Source organism: Piliocolobus tephrosceles, chromosome 16 (assembly GCF_002776525.5).
Source record: "Piliocolobus tephrosceles isolate RC106 chromosome 16, ASM277652v3, whole genome shotgun sequence".
Classification (NCBI taxonomy): domain Eukaryota; kingdom Metazoa; phylum Chordata; class Mammalia; order Primates; family Cercopithecidae; genus Piliocolobus; species Piliocolobus tephrosceles.
In genome coordinates this window covers 52,961,060-52,976,707 of record NC_045449.1, presented here as the reverse complement: position 1 = coordinate 52,976,707, position 15,648 = coordinate 52,961,060, and the positions used below count along the sequence as shown (strand labels likewise).

General features: G+C 54.7%; 1 protein-coding gene across 1 annotated transcript in view; it reads left to right on the top strand.

Annotated features, from left to right (window-relative positions):
* Positions 1 to 226: 226 nt before the first annotated feature.
* Positions 227 to 15,648, top strand: part of ITGA2B (integrin subunit alpha 2b) — a 17,926-nt gene continuing 2,504 nt past the window's right edge. The window contains exons 1-28 of the mRNA XM_023191457.2: positions 227 to 584; positions 3,707 to 3,828; positions 3,917 to 4,014; positions 4,121 to 4,286; positions 4,508 to 4,557; positions 4,633 to 4,678; positions 4,771 to 4,899; positions 5,262 to 5,309; positions 5,492 to 5,535; positions 5,708 to 5,761; positions 5,900 to 5,952; positions 6,148 to 6,359; positions 8,819 to 9,001; positions 9,239 to 9,284; positions 9,393 to 9,497; positions 9,581 to 9,636; positions 9,729 to 9,880; positions 10,067 to 10,192; positions 11,163 to 11,230; positions 11,364 to 11,511; positions 12,080 to 12,172; positions 12,781 to 12,860; positions 13,486 to 13,566; positions 13,689 to 13,788; positions 13,888 to 14,040; positions 14,157 to 14,282; positions 14,759 to 14,872; positions 15,110 to 15,211. Of these exons, the coding sequence (XP_023047225.2) occupies positions 244 to 584; positions 3,707 to 3,828; positions 3,917 to 4,014; positions 4,121 to 4,286; positions 4,508 to 4,557; positions 4,633 to 4,678; positions 4,771 to 4,899; positions 5,262 to 5,309; positions 5,492 to 5,535; positions 5,708 to 5,761; positions 5,900 to 5,952; positions 6,148 to 6,359; positions 8,819 to 9,001; positions 9,239 to 9,284; positions 9,393 to 9,497; positions 9,581 to 9,636; positions 9,729 to 9,880; positions 10,067 to 10,192; positions 11,163 to 11,230; positions 11,364 to 11,511; positions 12,080 to 12,172; positions 12,781 to 12,860; positions 13,486 to 13,566; positions 13,689 to 13,788; positions 13,888 to 14,040; positions 14,157 to 14,282; positions 14,759 to 14,872; positions 15,110 to 15,211 (3,096 nt within the window). The 5' untranslated portion in view covers positions 227 to 243. The remainder of the gene's footprint in view (positions 585 to 3,706; positions 3,829 to 3,916; positions 4,015 to 4,120; positions 4,287 to 4,507; positions 4,558 to 4,632; positions 4,679 to 4,770; positions 4,900 to 5,261; positions 5,310 to 5,491; positions 5,536 to 5,707; positions 5,762 to 5,899; positions 5,953 to 6,147; positions 6,360 to 8,818; positions 9,002 to 9,238; positions 9,285 to 9,392; positions 9,498 to 9,580; positions 9,637 to 9,728; positions 9,881 to 10,066; positions 10,193 to 11,162; positions 11,231 to 11,363; positions 11,512 to 12,079; positions 12,173 to 12,780; positions 12,861 to 13,485; positions 13,567 to 13,688; positions 13,789 to 13,887; positions 14,041 to 14,156; positions 14,283 to 14,758; positions 14,873 to 15,109; positions 15,212 to 15,648) is intronic.

The following is a 15,648-nucleotide window of genomic DNA, read 5'->3' as shown; positions in this document are numbered from 1 at the left end:
TAGAACTGTAGGCTAGAGTAGACAGGTATGGACTAGTTCGCAATCACGGTATCCCAAGCAGAAAGTGATGGTGGCTTGAACTAGCATGGTGGTGGTAGAGATGGGGTAAAGAGTCAAGAGACATCATTGACAGGCAGAACCAATAGGACTTGGTAATAAACTATTCTCAGGAAAAGGGAGGACTCATGGCTTTCAGCCATGTCAGGAAGTGGCCTCACCCACTTCCTGACAATTCTAGCCACCATGAGTCCGGGGGCTATAGCCCTTTGCTCTGCCCATTGCTCAGCAAGTTACTTGGGGTTTCAGTTTGATAAGAAAAGACTTCCTGTGGAGGAATCTGAAGGGAAGGAGGAGGAGCTGGCCCATTCCTGCCTGGGAGGTTGTGGAAGAAGGAAGATGGCCAGAGCTTTGTGTCCACTGCAAGCCCTCTGGCTTCTGGAGTGGGTGCTGCTGCTCTTGGGACCTTGTGCTGCCCCTCCAGCCTGGGCCTTGAATCTGGACCCAGTACATCTCACCTTCTATGCAGGCCCCAATGGCAGCCACTTTGGGTTTTCACTGGACTTCCACAAGGACAGCCATGGGAGGTGAGCTGTGAGGGAAGTTTGGGTATTGGGAGAGAGCAGGACCCCTCCCCATCACTGTTTCTGGGGGCTTCAAGTTTTCCATTTGTTATGGCAGTTGAGCAAGGTGACTTGTGGGGCCTATTCAGGTTGATTTCTTGTCAAGAATGTTGAGGTCTGGGGGACTGGCTCAGGTGAAGGTGCAAGGGCAGGGCACAGGTGTGGTGATGGGCACTGAAACTATAGCAAGAACCAAGGGAAGACAAAAGTTGATGCTTTATTTTTTCCCCAAGGGTCAGTTGTATGAACCACTCCACCCTCAACACCTTGAAATGTGGAGAGGAGGCTGGGTGTGGTGACTCACGCCTGTAATCCCAGCACTTTGGGAGGCCAAGGCGGGTGCATCACCTGAGGTCGAGAGTTCAAGACCAGCCTGACCAACATGGAGAGACCCCCCTCTCTACTAAAAAAGGAAAAAAAAAAATTAGCTGGGCATGGTGGCGCATGCCTGTAATCCCAGTTGCTCGGGAGGCTGAGGCAAGAGAATTGTTTGAACCTGAGAGGCAGAGGTTGTGGTGAGCCGAGATCGCGCCATTGCACTCCAGCCTGGGTGAAACTCTGTCTCAAAAAAAAAAAAAAGAAAAAGAAAAAGAAAGAAAGAAATGCGGAGAGGAGCACATGTCCTAAATTGATTTGCAGAACTAAAGTTGTCTACCCTCCCCAATCTTGCATTTCTATTCCATTTCCCTCATCTCCACCAACATTATAAATTTTTGAAAAGAAGCAATAGGTCATTAATGGTTAGTATTGATCAGGCTTCAGAATCAAGAGTGCCCAAGATTAGAGTCTTGGCTCCTTCTCTTCATAGTGTGTACCCTGAGCTACTTACCGTGAGAGACACAGTGCCCACCAGCTTCAGGGGGTGGCAATGGCATATAGCCTTCAAGTGTCAGCCACTTAGGAGATTTCCTCTGCTGAAGACAGCCAGTTCACTTAAAGTCCCCTCCCAAGGTGGCCCACATCCAGTGACTGAACAATGAGAAGTGGGCGAGTGGGGAGCGTGGAGGCGGGGAGTGGGGAGGCATTTGATAAGGGTCCAGCCCTCTTTCCCTCTTTCATCAACTCTGACAATTCTTTTATTTTCTTTTTCTTTTTCTTTTTCTTTTTTTTTTTTTTGAGATGGGGTTTGGCTCTTGTTGCCCAGGCTAGAGTACGATGGTGCAATCTCCGGCTCACCACAACCTCCACCTTCCGGGTTCAAGCGATTCTCCTGCCTCAGCCTCCCGAGTAGCTGGGATTATAGGCATGTGCCACCACACCTCGTTAATTTTGTATTTTTAGTAGAGACGTGGTTTCTGTCAGGGTAGTCTCGAACTCCCAACCTCAGGTGATCCGCCTGCCTTGGCCTCCCAAAGTGCTGGGATTACAGGCATGAGCCACCACGCTGGGCCTTTTTTTTTCTTGTTTTCTTTTGAGACAGAATTTTGCTCTTGTTGCCCAGGATGGAGTGCAGTGGCACCATCTCAGCTCACTGCAACCTCTGCCTCCCGGGTTCAAACGATTTTCCTGTCTCAGCCTCCCGAGTAGCTGGGATTACAGGTGCATGCCACCACACCTGGCTAATTTTTGTATTTTTAGTAGAGACGGGGTTTCACTATGTTGGCCAGGCTGGTCTCGAATTCCTGACCTCAGGTGATTCGCCCACCTCAGCCTCCCAAAGTGCTGGGATTACAGGTGTGAGCCACCGTGCCCGGCCAACTCTGACAATTTTGAAGGGTCATTCTAGCTCCAGAGCTTGTGGGTGTTGGCGAATGCTGTCATTGGGCCTGAATCAGTTCAACTCCTTCCTGTGCCCACTCCTGCTTATCTCCCCTCCTATAAGTAGTAATCCCATTGGCACTACTTAAACATTCTGCGGCTAAAAAAAAGTATAGACCAGACACAGAGGCTCATGCCTGTAATACCTTAGCCTCCCAAAGTGCTGGGATTACAGGTGTAAGCCACCATGACTGGCCTATAAAAAAATGTTTTTTAATTAGCTAGGCATGGTGTTGCACACCCACAGTCCCAGCTACTCGGGTGGCTGAGGGGAGAGGATTGCTTGAGCCCTGAAGATCAAGGCTACAGTGAGCTGTGATCGTACTACTGCACTCCAGCTGGGCAACAGAATGAGACCCGGTCTCAAAACAAAACAACAAAATTATTTTTTAAAATTATAGCATTGTTTCAAGAGCATTTGTTATGTATTTGGCTGGGACCCTGCTAACCGTTACTCGTATTTATTACATTTACTCCTGACAGTTTTGATTGGTTGTGAAAAAGTCATTGGTTGTGAAATTGGTATTCCTATTTCACAAATGGCAGAATTGTGATTTAAACCTAGATCTGCTAGGGCCCTCATCTCTATCAGCACACACACTCCAGCCCCACTTCAGAGGTACCTTCTACCTTTCCTCATTAAAACCAGCACTCAAGAGGGGATCTGGGCCGGGCGCGATGGCTCACGCCTGTAATCCCAGCACTTTCGGGGGCCAAGGCGGGCAGATCACGAGGTCAGAAGATTGAGACCATCCTGGCTAACATGGTGAAACCCCGTCTCTACTAAAAATACAAAAAACTAGCCGGGTGTGGTGGCGGGCGCCTGTAGTCCCAGCTACTCGGGAGGCTGAGGCAGGGGAATGGCATAAACCCGGGAGGCGGAGCTTGCAGTGAGCCACTGCACTCCAGCCTGGGGCGACAGAGCGAGACTCCGTCTCAAAAACAAAAAAAAGCGCGGGGGGGATCTGGTAACAGTCTAGACAGGCGTTCTAGGGAGCATGTGAACCTCTGGTTCTTGTTGTGGGTGGAAGGACGGAGATGTTGCACAGAGTTTAGGTCTTTTTCAGCAAAGATCTCAAACCCCTTATAGTCCCAGCTTTATTCTCAACTCACTGGGTTACTTTACGCACGTGATTGCCCTCGCTGAGAGTCGGTTTCACTGTCCATAAGATGAAGAAGTACACCTCAGTGGTCTGTGAGGTGTCATTGAGGAAAGATGGTCCGGTGCCCCCACGCCACATCGGCTTCTGAGCGGGGCTCCCAGCGCCGTCGCCAGGGTCTGGGATACGCTGGAATCTGCGCAGCGCTCACCCAGCTTTCCTATGCAGAGTGGCCATCGTGGTGGGCGCCCCACGGACCCTGGGTCCCAGCCAGGAGGAGACGGGCGGCGTGTTCCTGTGCCCCTGGAGAGCCGAGGGCGGCCAGTGCCCCTCGCTACTCTTTGACCTCCGTGAGTCCCAGGCAAGGAGAACAAGGGTGGGGCCAGACGGACTTGGACGGCCGGGCTTCAGCGCTCCACCCCTTCTTGTGCCTTCCAGGTGATGAGACCCGAAATGTGGGCTCCCAAACTTTACAAACCTTCAAGGCCCGCCAAGGACTAGGGGCGTCGGTCGTCAGCTGGAGCGACGTCATTGTGGTGGGCCCCGCGGTACAGGGCACCGGGAACAGTCGGGAGCAGGGACACGCGGGGCCTCCAGCCCAAGTCTCGCGCCCTTCCCCACTCTCCTGTGGCCTTTCTCCAGGCCTGCGCCCCCTGGCAGCACTGGAACGTCCTAGAAAAGACCGAGGAGGCTGAGAAGACGCCCGTAGGCAGCTGCTTTTTGGCTCAGCCAGAGAGCGGCCGCCGCGCCGAGTACTCCCCCTGTCGCGGGAACACCCTGAGCCGCATTTACGTGGAAAAGAATTTTAGTAAGCGCCCTCGACGACCTGGCCCCGCCCACTCGCGACGGCTTAGCCCCGCCCCCACCGGATCCCGCCCCCAGCGCCGCAGCCGTTGCTTTGGATCCGGCCTAGCCCCAGGGCCCAGCCGACTCCAGGCCCCGCCCCTGTAGGATCCCACCAGCCCTCCTCCGGGCTCGCGCGCGCCTCCCTCCAGCCCTGCGCTGACCCCTCCTCCTTGTCTACCGCAGGCTGGGACAAGCGTTACTGTGAAGCGGGCTTCAGCTCCGTGGTCACTCAGGCAAGCAGGGAGCAAAAGCGGACGGGGGCGGCTCCCAAACAGGGCACCCTCTCACCCTCAGGGCTTCCCTTCTAGGCCGGGGAGCTGGTGCTTGGGGCTCCTGGAGGCTATTATTTCTTAGGTACGTGCCCATCCGTATACCTCCCTCACTTCTCGCGGCCGGGGGAGACCGCTGGGGTTTGGGCCCCACACCCGCTGTCCCTTCCGCCCTAGGTCTCCTGGCCCAGGCTCCAATTGCGGATATTTTCTCGAGTTACCGCCCAGGCATCCTTTTGTGGCACGTGTCCTCCCAGAGCCTCTCCTTCGACTGCAGCAACCCAGAGTACTTCGACGGCTACTGGGGTAACACCTCCCTTCTAGACTTCCAGCACCCCAAGGGTCACCGCTCACCGCAGACGGTCAGGTCCTGCCCCTGCGGGAGCCTCCATGCCCACCTCTGCCGGCCGGCCCACCGCCTAAGTCGCTCCCGCCCTCAGTTCCTGCAGCTTCCCAGCTGACCGCCCACCTCCCATGCGCCCACCGCTCCCTTCCACCGCGTACTCGTAGTGCAGTCTGGGGCAGGGCTTGGCCGCTCGAAGGCCTCCGTTTTTCCATCTGTACAAGGCAGAGCTGGGGCTGAGTGGCCTTAATCTCCTCCTTCTTTGCCCTCCGTCCCCTCCCTGCTTCCTCCCCCGGGAAAGACTAATTTGCGCCCGTGTCCTCAGGGTACTCGGTGGCCGTGGGCGAGTTCGACGGGGATCTCAACACTACAGGCAAGAAATCCACTTAGGGCGGGAGTTGGGGAGCCCAGCCCGGGGAGGAGCGCCTTCCTGAAATCTCCCCTGTGTAGGGAAATCTTCCTGCACATGAATCTTCCCCGGGTGCAGAACGGGGAGCGGGCAGTGGGTAGGGTCTAAGGCTCTCATTCCCTGAGCCTGGCTCTCCCTGTCGCCAGAGTATGTCGTCGGTGCCCCCACTTGGAGCTGGACGCTGGGAGCGGTAAGTGTCCCCACCAACTGGGCATCCCGAAGCCCCTTATCCCAGTCCTCAGGCTGACAACCCCTGAGCGCCCCCCACCTGAAAGCGCCGCCACCAAACAGCCCTTTCTCACCTGGAGTGGGAGGCTGCTTTGGGTAAAAGAGTGATGCTCTCACCTTCGCTGTCCATGCAGGTGGAAGTTTTGGGCTCCTACTACCAGAGGCTGCACCGGCTACACGGAGAGCAGGTGGAGGCCAGGTCCCAGTGGGAGTGGCTGGGTGGAGGGGTAACTGAGACTTCAGAATATTTTACGGGAGGTGAGGGCCCATTTCTTAGAGAGGATGCTGGTCCAGCGACCTGAATGATGGTGCTCCTCATCTTGCAGATGGCTTCGTATTTTGGGCATTCAGTGGCTGTCACTGACGTCAACGGGGATGGGTGAGGAGGGACATGGCCCACCCCTACCCAGTTGGGTCCCAAATTACCAGAGTTGCCCTCTGTCTCTATTTCCTAGCCCCTCCTCTCACGTTACATGTTCACCGGAGGAATAGGAGAGCAAGGGTGGGGGAAATTTGGCCCTAGCCCCAACATCCCCCTTGTCCAGTCCCATATAACCACTCATCTGGCCCACAGGAGGCACGACCTGCTGGTGGGCGCTCCACTGTATATGGAAAGCCGGGCAGACCGAAAACTGGCCGAAGTGGGGCGTGTGTATTTGTTCCTGCAGCCGCGAGGCCCCCACACGCTGGGTGCCCCCAGCCTCCTGCTGACTGGCACACAGCTCTATGGGCGATTCGGCTCTGCCATCGCACCCCTGGGCGACCTCGACCAGGATGGCTACAATGGTGAGGGAAGAGAGGAGCCCTACTAGGTGTAGAGGGGTTAACAGACACACAAAAAGCATGGAGCTGGCCTGAGGGCAGCCAGAACCAGGATGGGTTTTAAGCGTATAAGTATGTAGCTTAGACACCTGGGGTGCTAAGTGGAGAGCAGATGGGAGAGTTGAAGGAGACGAATTAGGATGTGTTTGCCTTAATCCAGGCAAGAGACAATGACCACCTGGATGTGGATTTTGGCGGTGCAGTTAGAGATGGGAGTGACTTCACAGATATTTAGGACTTGGATTATTAGGACTTGGTGGGAGACTGGATGTGGGGCCAGGGGAGAGGTTGGAGTTGGGTGCCTGTGATGCCCTCCACTGCCTGGAACTCAGGCCATGCAGCAGGTGCTGGGGAGAGGTGGGAGATCAGCAGTTCAGTTCTGGACCTGTTGAGCTTGAAAGGCTTGGGTGCTTTAGGCGGAAATATCCAAAGAACAGTTGGGAGGGAGTGGCTCTCCCTGCTTCCACAAGATGGATCTGAATGGGAGACAGGGGTTTGGGGAAAGTGGATGAGGTCCCGGAACCTGTGAAATTAGAAGAGGCCCAGGATAGAGCCCTGGGGAGCAAAAGCATTTAGGTGACTCATACAGGAGGTGAGTCTGAGAAGGAGACAGAGAAGTGTCCAGAGAGGGAGGAGGGAACCCAGGGGGTCTGATGGCCAGGGACTCAAGGAAGAGCATGTGTTAAAAAGCATGTGCAGGAGGAAGTGGGTGCTGCAGCTCCTGCTGCTGCTGCAAGGTACAATTCGATGGGGCTGGAGAAATATCCATGGGCTTTAGCAAGAAGAGGGTGCCGGGCACAGTGGCTCATGCCTGTAATCCCAGCTACTTGGGAAATTGAGGCAGGAGAATCTCTGGAACCCAGAAAGTGGAGGTTGCACTGAGCTGAGATCGCGCTACTACTGCACTCCAGCATGGGCGACACAGCAAGACTCCACGTCAGAGAGAGAGAGAGAGAGAGAGAAAGGAAGGAAGGGAGGGAGGGAGGGAGAAAAGAAAGAAAGAGAAAAAGGGGGGAGGAGGTTATTGGTGACAGTGACATAAATTGATTCAGGTCAAGGTAGGGTCAAAAGCCAGAATGCAATTGGGTAAGGTATGAATGGGGGGGAAAAATTGGAGGCAGCTAATGTAAACAGCTCTTTCAACAGGTTTGTGGTAAAAAGGAATTTGAGGAATAGAAAGAAAAAAAAAGGATACGTTTGACTATGAGAGGAAAAAGAGAAAAGATGATTATGGAAAAGAGATGAGGGTCAAGGGAAGATTATTTCAATGTGGAAGAACATGGAGTAGGTTGAAAATGATGTTGTGAGGAAATGGGGGGATGAGCCAGCAGAGAGTCCCTGTGATGCCTCAGGGGGTGGGAGGGTGACTGGCCCAGTGTCAGGGTAAAGGAGGGAAACCTCTTCCAGGGTCAAATGGGGAAGCGGGAAGAAAGTCAGTATGGGATTATAGCATAACAGTGGGCTGCTTCTCTTCCTGAAGTAAGAGATTATGTCACCTGCTGAAAGAAGTGGTGGGGCTGGGAGCTTGATGGAATGGAGAGGTTAGAAATAGATGCTAGATGGCCAGGCACGGTGGCTCACACCCGGAATCCCAGCACTTTGGGAGGCCGAGGCAGGAGGATCACTTGAGCCTAAGAGTTTGAGACCAGCCTGGGCAACACAGGGATATCTCGTCTCTATAAAAAGTTTTTAAAATTAGCTGGGCATGGTGGCTGTAGTCTCAACTGCTTGGGAAGCTGAGGTGGGAGGATTGCTTTAGCCCAGAAGGTTGAGGCTACAGTAAGCCATGGTCGCACCACTGCACTCCAGCCTGAATGACAGAGCAAGACTCTGTCTTAAAAATAAAAAAATTTTAAAAGGTGGCTCACACCTGTAATCCCAGCACTTTGGGAGCCCAAGGTAAGCAGATAACTTGAGGTCAGGAGTTCGAGACCAGCCTGGCCAATGTGGTGAAACCCCGTCTCTACTAAAAATACAAAAATTAGCCAAGCATGGTGGTAGGCGTCTGTAATCCCAGCTACTAGAGAGGCTGAGGCACAAGAGTCATTTTAACAGGGGAGGCACAGGTTGCAGTGAGCCAAGATCGCATCACTGCACTCCAGCCTAGACAACAGAGCAAGACTCCATCTCAAATAATAATAATAATAAATTTAGAAAAAGGAATAATGATGCTTAATTTTCAGGATATATTTTCCTCAATAGACAGTGAGAGTTGTCACTGTTTTTTATAACAATCCTACTTGGCAGGTCCCTCTCCCACCTAATTGTCAACTCCTGGAGGGTAGGGCAGTGCCTCCTTCACCCACACTTTGTACCCCTTTCCTGGTCTCCTGGGATGTGCCCAGAGAAGCTCAGGAAAGCTTTACAGTCATCTAGGGAGGCTGAATAACAATCGGCCACTCCCTTTCTGTTACTCCTTCCAGACATTGCAGTGGCTGCCCCCTACGGGGGTCCCAGTGGCCGGGGCCAAGTGCTGGTGTTCCTGGGTCAGAGTGAGGGGCTGAGTTCACGTCCCTCCCAGGTCCTGGACAGCCCCTTCCCCACAGGCTCTGCCTTTGGCTTCTCCCTTCGAGGTGCCGTAGACATCGATGACAACGGATACCCAGGTGCCCTGGACTGCCTCCAGTTAGAAATGCCCAAGAAAGGCCCTTGGACATTTGCTGGAAGTGCCGAGAGACATGGCCAGGGGCTCATGGCTGGCCTGGTGTCCCCCTGTGGACTGCCAGAGGGGCTGGGTGAAACCTCCAGTGGGGGAGGTGGTGTGGGGAAACCCCTGGGAAGATGAGATGAGGATCCCATGCCCTCTCTAATGGCCAATTCTGCCCCTTCCTCCATGTCTGTAGACCTGATTGTGGGAGCTTACGGGGCCAACCAGGTGGCTGTGTACAGGTGAGCGCTGGCTCCAGGGGCAGGATGGGGAAGGTCCCATGCCATCAGAGGAGGCCAGGCCAGGAGGAGCCACAGTGGCGAGCCTACCCCATCACCCCATCCCATCAGAGCTCAGCCAGTGGTGAAGGCCTCTGTCCAGCTACTGGTACAAGATTCACTGAATCCTGCTGTGAAGAGCTGTGTCCTACCCCAGACCAAGACACCCGTGAGCTGGTGAGGAGGCAGGGGGCATGAGCCTTGAAGGATCTGGGACCTCAAAAGGCCCCAATCCCTGAGCCCCACTTACGTCTTTGCAGCTTCAAAATCCAGATGTGTGTTGGAGCCACTGGGCACAACATTCCTCAGAAGCTGTGTGAGTGGCATGAAGGGGATAGGAGGGAGGTGGGCTTGGACTGCCCCGGAGGCTGGCCAGGGAGGTCCTGACTCTTCTGCTTGCCCTGCTAGCCCTAAATGCCGAGCTGCAGTTGGACCGGCAGAAGCCCCGCCAGGGCCGGCGGGTGCTGCTGCTGGGCTCTCAACAGGCAGGCACCACCCTGAACCTGGATCTGGGCGGAAAGCACAGCCCCATCTGCCACACCACCATGGCCTTCCTTCGAGTACGCCCAGGCAGGGGATTGGCAGGGCTGGGCGAGTAGAACACACCCACTGTACTTGTTCTTCCAGCCCTGGGGCACTGAGCTGGGCGCTGTGAGTCCAGGGGTAGTCAGGACACGGTGCCGACTGGCCAGGAGAAGGTGGGATGTGTATGGTAGCAAGATGGCCTGACTCTTCCCCCATCCTAGGATGAGGCAGAATTCCGGGACAAGCTGAGCCCCATTGTGCTCAGCCTCAACGTGTCCCTGCCGCCCACGGAGGCTGGAATGGCCCCTGCTGTCGTGCTGCATGGAGACACCCATGTGCAGGAGCAGGTAGGGACAGGTGGGGACAGGCAAGAGAGGTGCAGGACCCCTGACAACAAGTCAAGATTAGAGTTAGTGCCAAGATGCAATGTGAACCCCAAAACCTTGATGTAATTCCAAGCCCTAATGAAAACCTCAAAATCCGGCCAGTCGCGGTGGCTCACACCTATAATCCCAGCACTTTGGGAGACCGACGTGGGCAGATTGCCTGAGGTCAGGAGTTGGAGACCAACCTGGCCAACATGGTGAAACCCCATCTCTACTAAAAATACAAAAAAATTAGCTAGGCATGGTGATGCACACCTGTAATTCCAGCTACTTGGGAGGCTGAGGCAGGAGAATCACTTGAACCCGGGAGGCAGAGGTTGCAGTGATTGTGCCACAGCACTCCAGCCTGGGTGACAGAGCGAGACTCTGTCTCAAAAAATAAAAGGCCGGGAGCAGTGGCTCATGTCTGTAATGCCAGCACTTTGGGAGGCCGAGGCGGGCGGATCACAAGGTCAGGAGATCGAGACCATCCTGGCTAACACGGTGAAACCCCGTCTCTACTAAAAATACACACACAAAAAATTAGCCGGGTGTGGGCTAATTTTTTAGCCCGTAGTCCCAGCTACTTGGGAGGCTGAAGCAGGAGAATGACATGAACCAGGGAGGCAGAGCTTGCAGTGAGCCAAGATTGTGCCACTGCACTCCAGCCTGGGCAACAGAGCAAGACTCTGTCTCCAAAAAAATAAAATAAAATAAACACCTAACAATCCCAGTATCCTCTAAGCTCTAATGTATATTGATAAACCCTGACATTGTCTCAAACCTCCAAATAAACCCCAGAGCCCCATCTCCAAACTCCTTTTCATCCTCAGATCTTCTTACTCCCTAAGCCCCTATGTGAATCCAAAGCCCACTGTTTTCCTAACCCTGATGTAATCCCCAAACCTCACACGTCCCCAGCTTACCCACACACCCCAATGTGTCCCCCTAGACACGAATTGTCCTGGACTGCGGGGAAGATGACGTCTGTGTGCCCCAGCTTCAGCTCACTGCCAGCGTGTGAGGACGCCTCCCACTCTGCCCGATCCTGGCCCTTTCTGCCCGTCATACCTGCTCCCCACCTGAGTCCCCTCTCTTCCCACATCCTGGGCCCAGACCCAGGCTATCTGGCTTCACTCCTCTTTCCCCACAGGACAGGCTCCCCGCTCCTAGTTGGGGCAGATAATGTCCTGAAGCTGCAGATGGACACAGCCAATGAGGGCGAGGGGGCCTATGAAGCAGAGCTGGCCGTGCATCTGCCCCAGGGGGCCCACTACATGCGGGCCCTAAGCAACGTCGAGGTACGGCCCCCACCCTGGGAACAGTACCCAGGATCTGGGAGGTGCTGGAGCCTTGGCTCTCTCATCTCCCTCCCTGAGAGTCTCTCTTCTCTTCTGCTTTGCTGTCAAAGATGTAATTTTTAATTTTTTATTTGAAAGAGGAATACTTGCTAATGGCACAGAATTCCAGAACTCTATTACAAAAACCAGAAAAACAAAAAAGGCTTAGGAACCAAATGTTAACAGGAACCTCTGTTAACATTTGGAGGATTTCCTTCCAGTCTTTTTTTCAATATTGACTGGCACTCACATAAGTATATATTTATTTTTTATGTTGTTAATGTAGTTTATAATAATGGGATCATACTCTAATGTTTTGTGTTTTTTATTTCCAAAATGAAAATGCATAAAAAGTAATAGTGCTACAGCAATACACCCACTAGCATGTGACAGTCCCTTGAGATCCCACCCCAAGAAACCCCCCTCCCTACCTTGGCACACAAATCTTTCCAGACCTTCCAAGGGAGCTTAAATATATATATATGATGCTGATGCCTGTAATTTCTTTCTTGAAACTGCTTTCCTGAAGGGCTTTGAGAGACTCATCTGTAACCAGAAGAAGGAGAATGAGACCAGGGTGGTGCTGTGTGAGCTGGGCAATCCCATGAAGAAGAACACCCAGGTGAGGCGGCTGGGTCATGGTACTGGGTCTCCACCAGTGGCTCATGAACAACCAGATTTTAGGGGTGAGGTTTTAGAACCGCATAGTTCTGGGCCAGAATCTTGGACCTCACACTCCCTCGCCCCATGTCCTTGGGTGAGTGACTTTCCCTCTCTGAGCCCCTTTACCAAGTGGGCTTCCAGGTAAAATAGAAATAATAATGGTGGCCTGGCACGGTGGCTCACGCCTGTAATCCCAGCACACTGGGAGGCCGAGATGGGTGGATCACAAGGTTGGGAGTTCAAGACCAGCCAGGACAACACAGCGAAACCCCATCTCTATTAAAAATACAAAAATTACCCGGGCATGGTGGCACACGCCTATAGTCCCAGCTACTCAGGAGGCTGAGGCAGGAAAATCACTTGAACCTGAGAGGTGGAGGTTGCAGTGAGCCGAGATCATGCCACTGCACTCCAGCCTGGGTGACAGAGTGAGACTCCATCTCAGAAAAAAAAAAAAAAGAAAGAAAGAATAATGATGATCTTGAAGGGTGAAGACTGGAGGCCACATTCAGGGCAGGGCTGTCCGAAGTGGAGCATTTGGGCAGTGACCTGTTCGTGATCTCCCAGATAGGAATTGAGATGTTGGTGAGCGTGGGGAATCTGGAAGAGGCTGGGGAGTCTGTGTCCTTCCAGCTGCAGATCCGGAGGTACTGACCCAGCAAGCGTGCCTACCCACCACCCTTCCCCTGTCTGACCCCCGTGCAGAGCCCCTCAGCTCCCTTCCATACAAAAGGGTCTTTTGAGGCCAGGTGCGGTGGTTCACACCTGTAATCCCAGCACTTTGCAAGGCCAAGGCAGGCGGATCATGAGGTCAGGAGTTGGAGACCAGCCTGGCCAACATGGTGAAACCCCATCTCTACTAAAAATATAAAAATTAGCTGGGCATGGTGGTGTGCACCTACAATCCTAGCTACTCAGGAGGCTAAGGCAGGAGAATAGCTGGAACTGAACCTGGGAGGTGGAGGTTGCAGTGAGCTGAGATTGGGCCCCTGCACTCCAGCCTTCCAGCCTGGGTGACAGAGCGAGACTCTGTCTCAAAAAAAAAAAAGAAAAAAAAAAGGTCTTTGAAGAAGCCTAGTTCCCTTTCTTCCTCAGAGACTTATGTCTGAGTCTTGGAGCCGTAGAGGAAGTTCTTTCCCAGGCCTAACTTCAGTGTGGCATGCTGTTTGTATAATTAGCTTTCTCTGAACTCTCTAAAATTCTGGCCTCACCCTCAGAGAGTCACTGGGCTGGTGTCCCTGGCCCTGTTTCTCCTCATTCCCTCCCCTCTAGCAAGAACAGCCAGAATCCAAACAGCAAGATTGTGCTGCTGGATGTGCCAGTCCGGGCAGAGGCCCAAGTGGAGCTGCGAGGGTGAGAGGCCAGGGGTGGAGAATGGAGGTGGTATTCAGGGCTCTCAACTCCAGGGGGCGCTGGGGAACCCTACAGGCCAGTCAGGGCATCACACTCTCTCTGGGGGTCTTGGGCATTTGCAGGAACTCCTTTCCAGCCTCCCTGGTGGTGGCTGCAGAAGAAGGTGACAGGGAGCAGAACAGCTTGGACAGCCGGGGACCCAAAGTGGAGCACACCTATGAGGTAGGGAGGAGCCTCGCGTCCCGGGCTGGGGTGAGCGGGTCCTCAGAACCCCGGGTGAGGGGCTGAGCTCCCCGCGCCCTGCCACCACCACCCCTCCAGCTCCACAACAATGGCCCTGGGACTGTGAATGGCCTTCACCTCAGCATCCACCTCCCGGGGCAGTCCCAGCACTCCGACCTGCTCTATATCGTGGATATACAGCCCCAGGGGGGCCTTCAGTGCTTCCCACAGCCTCCTGTCAACCCCCGCAAGGTGAGAGCTGGGTGGAAGAAAGAGCTGTGAAGGGGGCCCCAGACCAACCACCGGGGCACGTCTGTGGGCTGGGGCTCGGCAGAGACCTGGGCCTGACCACTCCTTTGCCCCACCAGGTGGACTGGGGGCTGCCCACCCCCAGCCCCTCCCCCATTCACCGGGCCCATCACAAGCGGGATCGCAGACAGATCTTCCTGCCAGAGCCCGAGCAGCCCTCGAGGCTTCAGGATCCAGTTCTCGTAGTGAGCAGGCTCTCTGGTCTCCAGTGGGGCCTCCCCGGGGCCCAGGGGGCAGAGGGGATGGGAGGAGGGAGAGGGGTTCGGGTGTGCTGTGGGCCTCTGTGGGCCACGCTTGGTCCCAGGGAGCACTTCAACATGGCTGTTGAAGCACGCTGGCTTGTGTCTGGGGTGAGCTGAAAGACACCTGCACTTTTTTAAAGCTTCCCAGTATATTAAGGAACGTAAAATAATGCCAAAGCAAGGTTATCATAGCTCTGGGCGTTGCGCGCTGGGGGGTGACCCTCCCTGCATCTCTGGGACTATGTGAGCAAGCCCGTGGAGACAGCATCCGAAGCTCGGATCCAAGGCCCTTCATGATGGGAAGGCCTCCGCTCCCTGAACCCCCGGCCCCCTCTGCGTTGGGTCCTGGGGGTAAGGGGGTGGGGGGTGATGGGGTGATGGGCCAGGACAGGCTGGGGACTGACGACGCCTCCCCTCAGAGCTGCGACTCGGCGCCCTGTACTGTGGTGCAGTGTGACCTGCAGGAGATGGCGCGCGGGCAGCGGGCCATGGTCACGGTGCTGGCTTTCCTGTGGCTGCCCAGCCTCCACCAGGTGGGGCAGGCCGTAGAGTGGCGGGGCCAGGCCTTCTAGGCGGGGACCACTTTGCTCTGGGAGGGGCGGGGTTTGGTGTGGGAAGGCAGGAAGAGAGGGAAGGCAAGGTTTACTTTGGGGGATTGCAGTGGGATTAGGCCAGAGGCAGGGCTTCCCCGCCGGGAGTGTGGGACCTGGACTCCTGCAACCAATAGGCCTAGTGTGGGTGTTTACGGCTTTCAACCCCAACCTGTCCAGAGGCCACTGGATCAGTTTGTGCTGCAGTCACAGGCGTGGTTCAACGTGTCCTCCCTCCCCTATGCTGTGCCCCCGCTCAGCCTGCCACGAGGGGAAGCTCAGGTGAGTGTGGGAGGGTGGAGCAGAGACCAGTCCTGCAGGACCCATTGTCCCCAGTCAGTGACCAGTCAGGAAGGTCTGAGGGGTGGTATGGGTGGGTGGCATGGCTGGAGGCCACCAGCCTGAGGTTTGAGTCTTTATGAAAGACAGGTGTCTGCCGGGTGTGGTGGCTTATGCCTGTAATCCCAGCACTTTGGGAAGCTGAGGCAGGTGGATCATGAAGTCAAGAGATCGAGACCATCCTGGCCAACATGGTGAAACCCTGTCTCTACTAAAAATACAAAAATTAGCTGGGCATGGTGGCACGCATCTGTAGTCCCAGCTACTCGGGAAGCTGAGGCAGGAGAATCTCTTGAACCCAGGAGGTGGAGGTTGCAGTGAGTGGAGATCACGCCACTGCACTCCAACCTGGTGACAGAGCAAGACTCCATCTCAAAAAA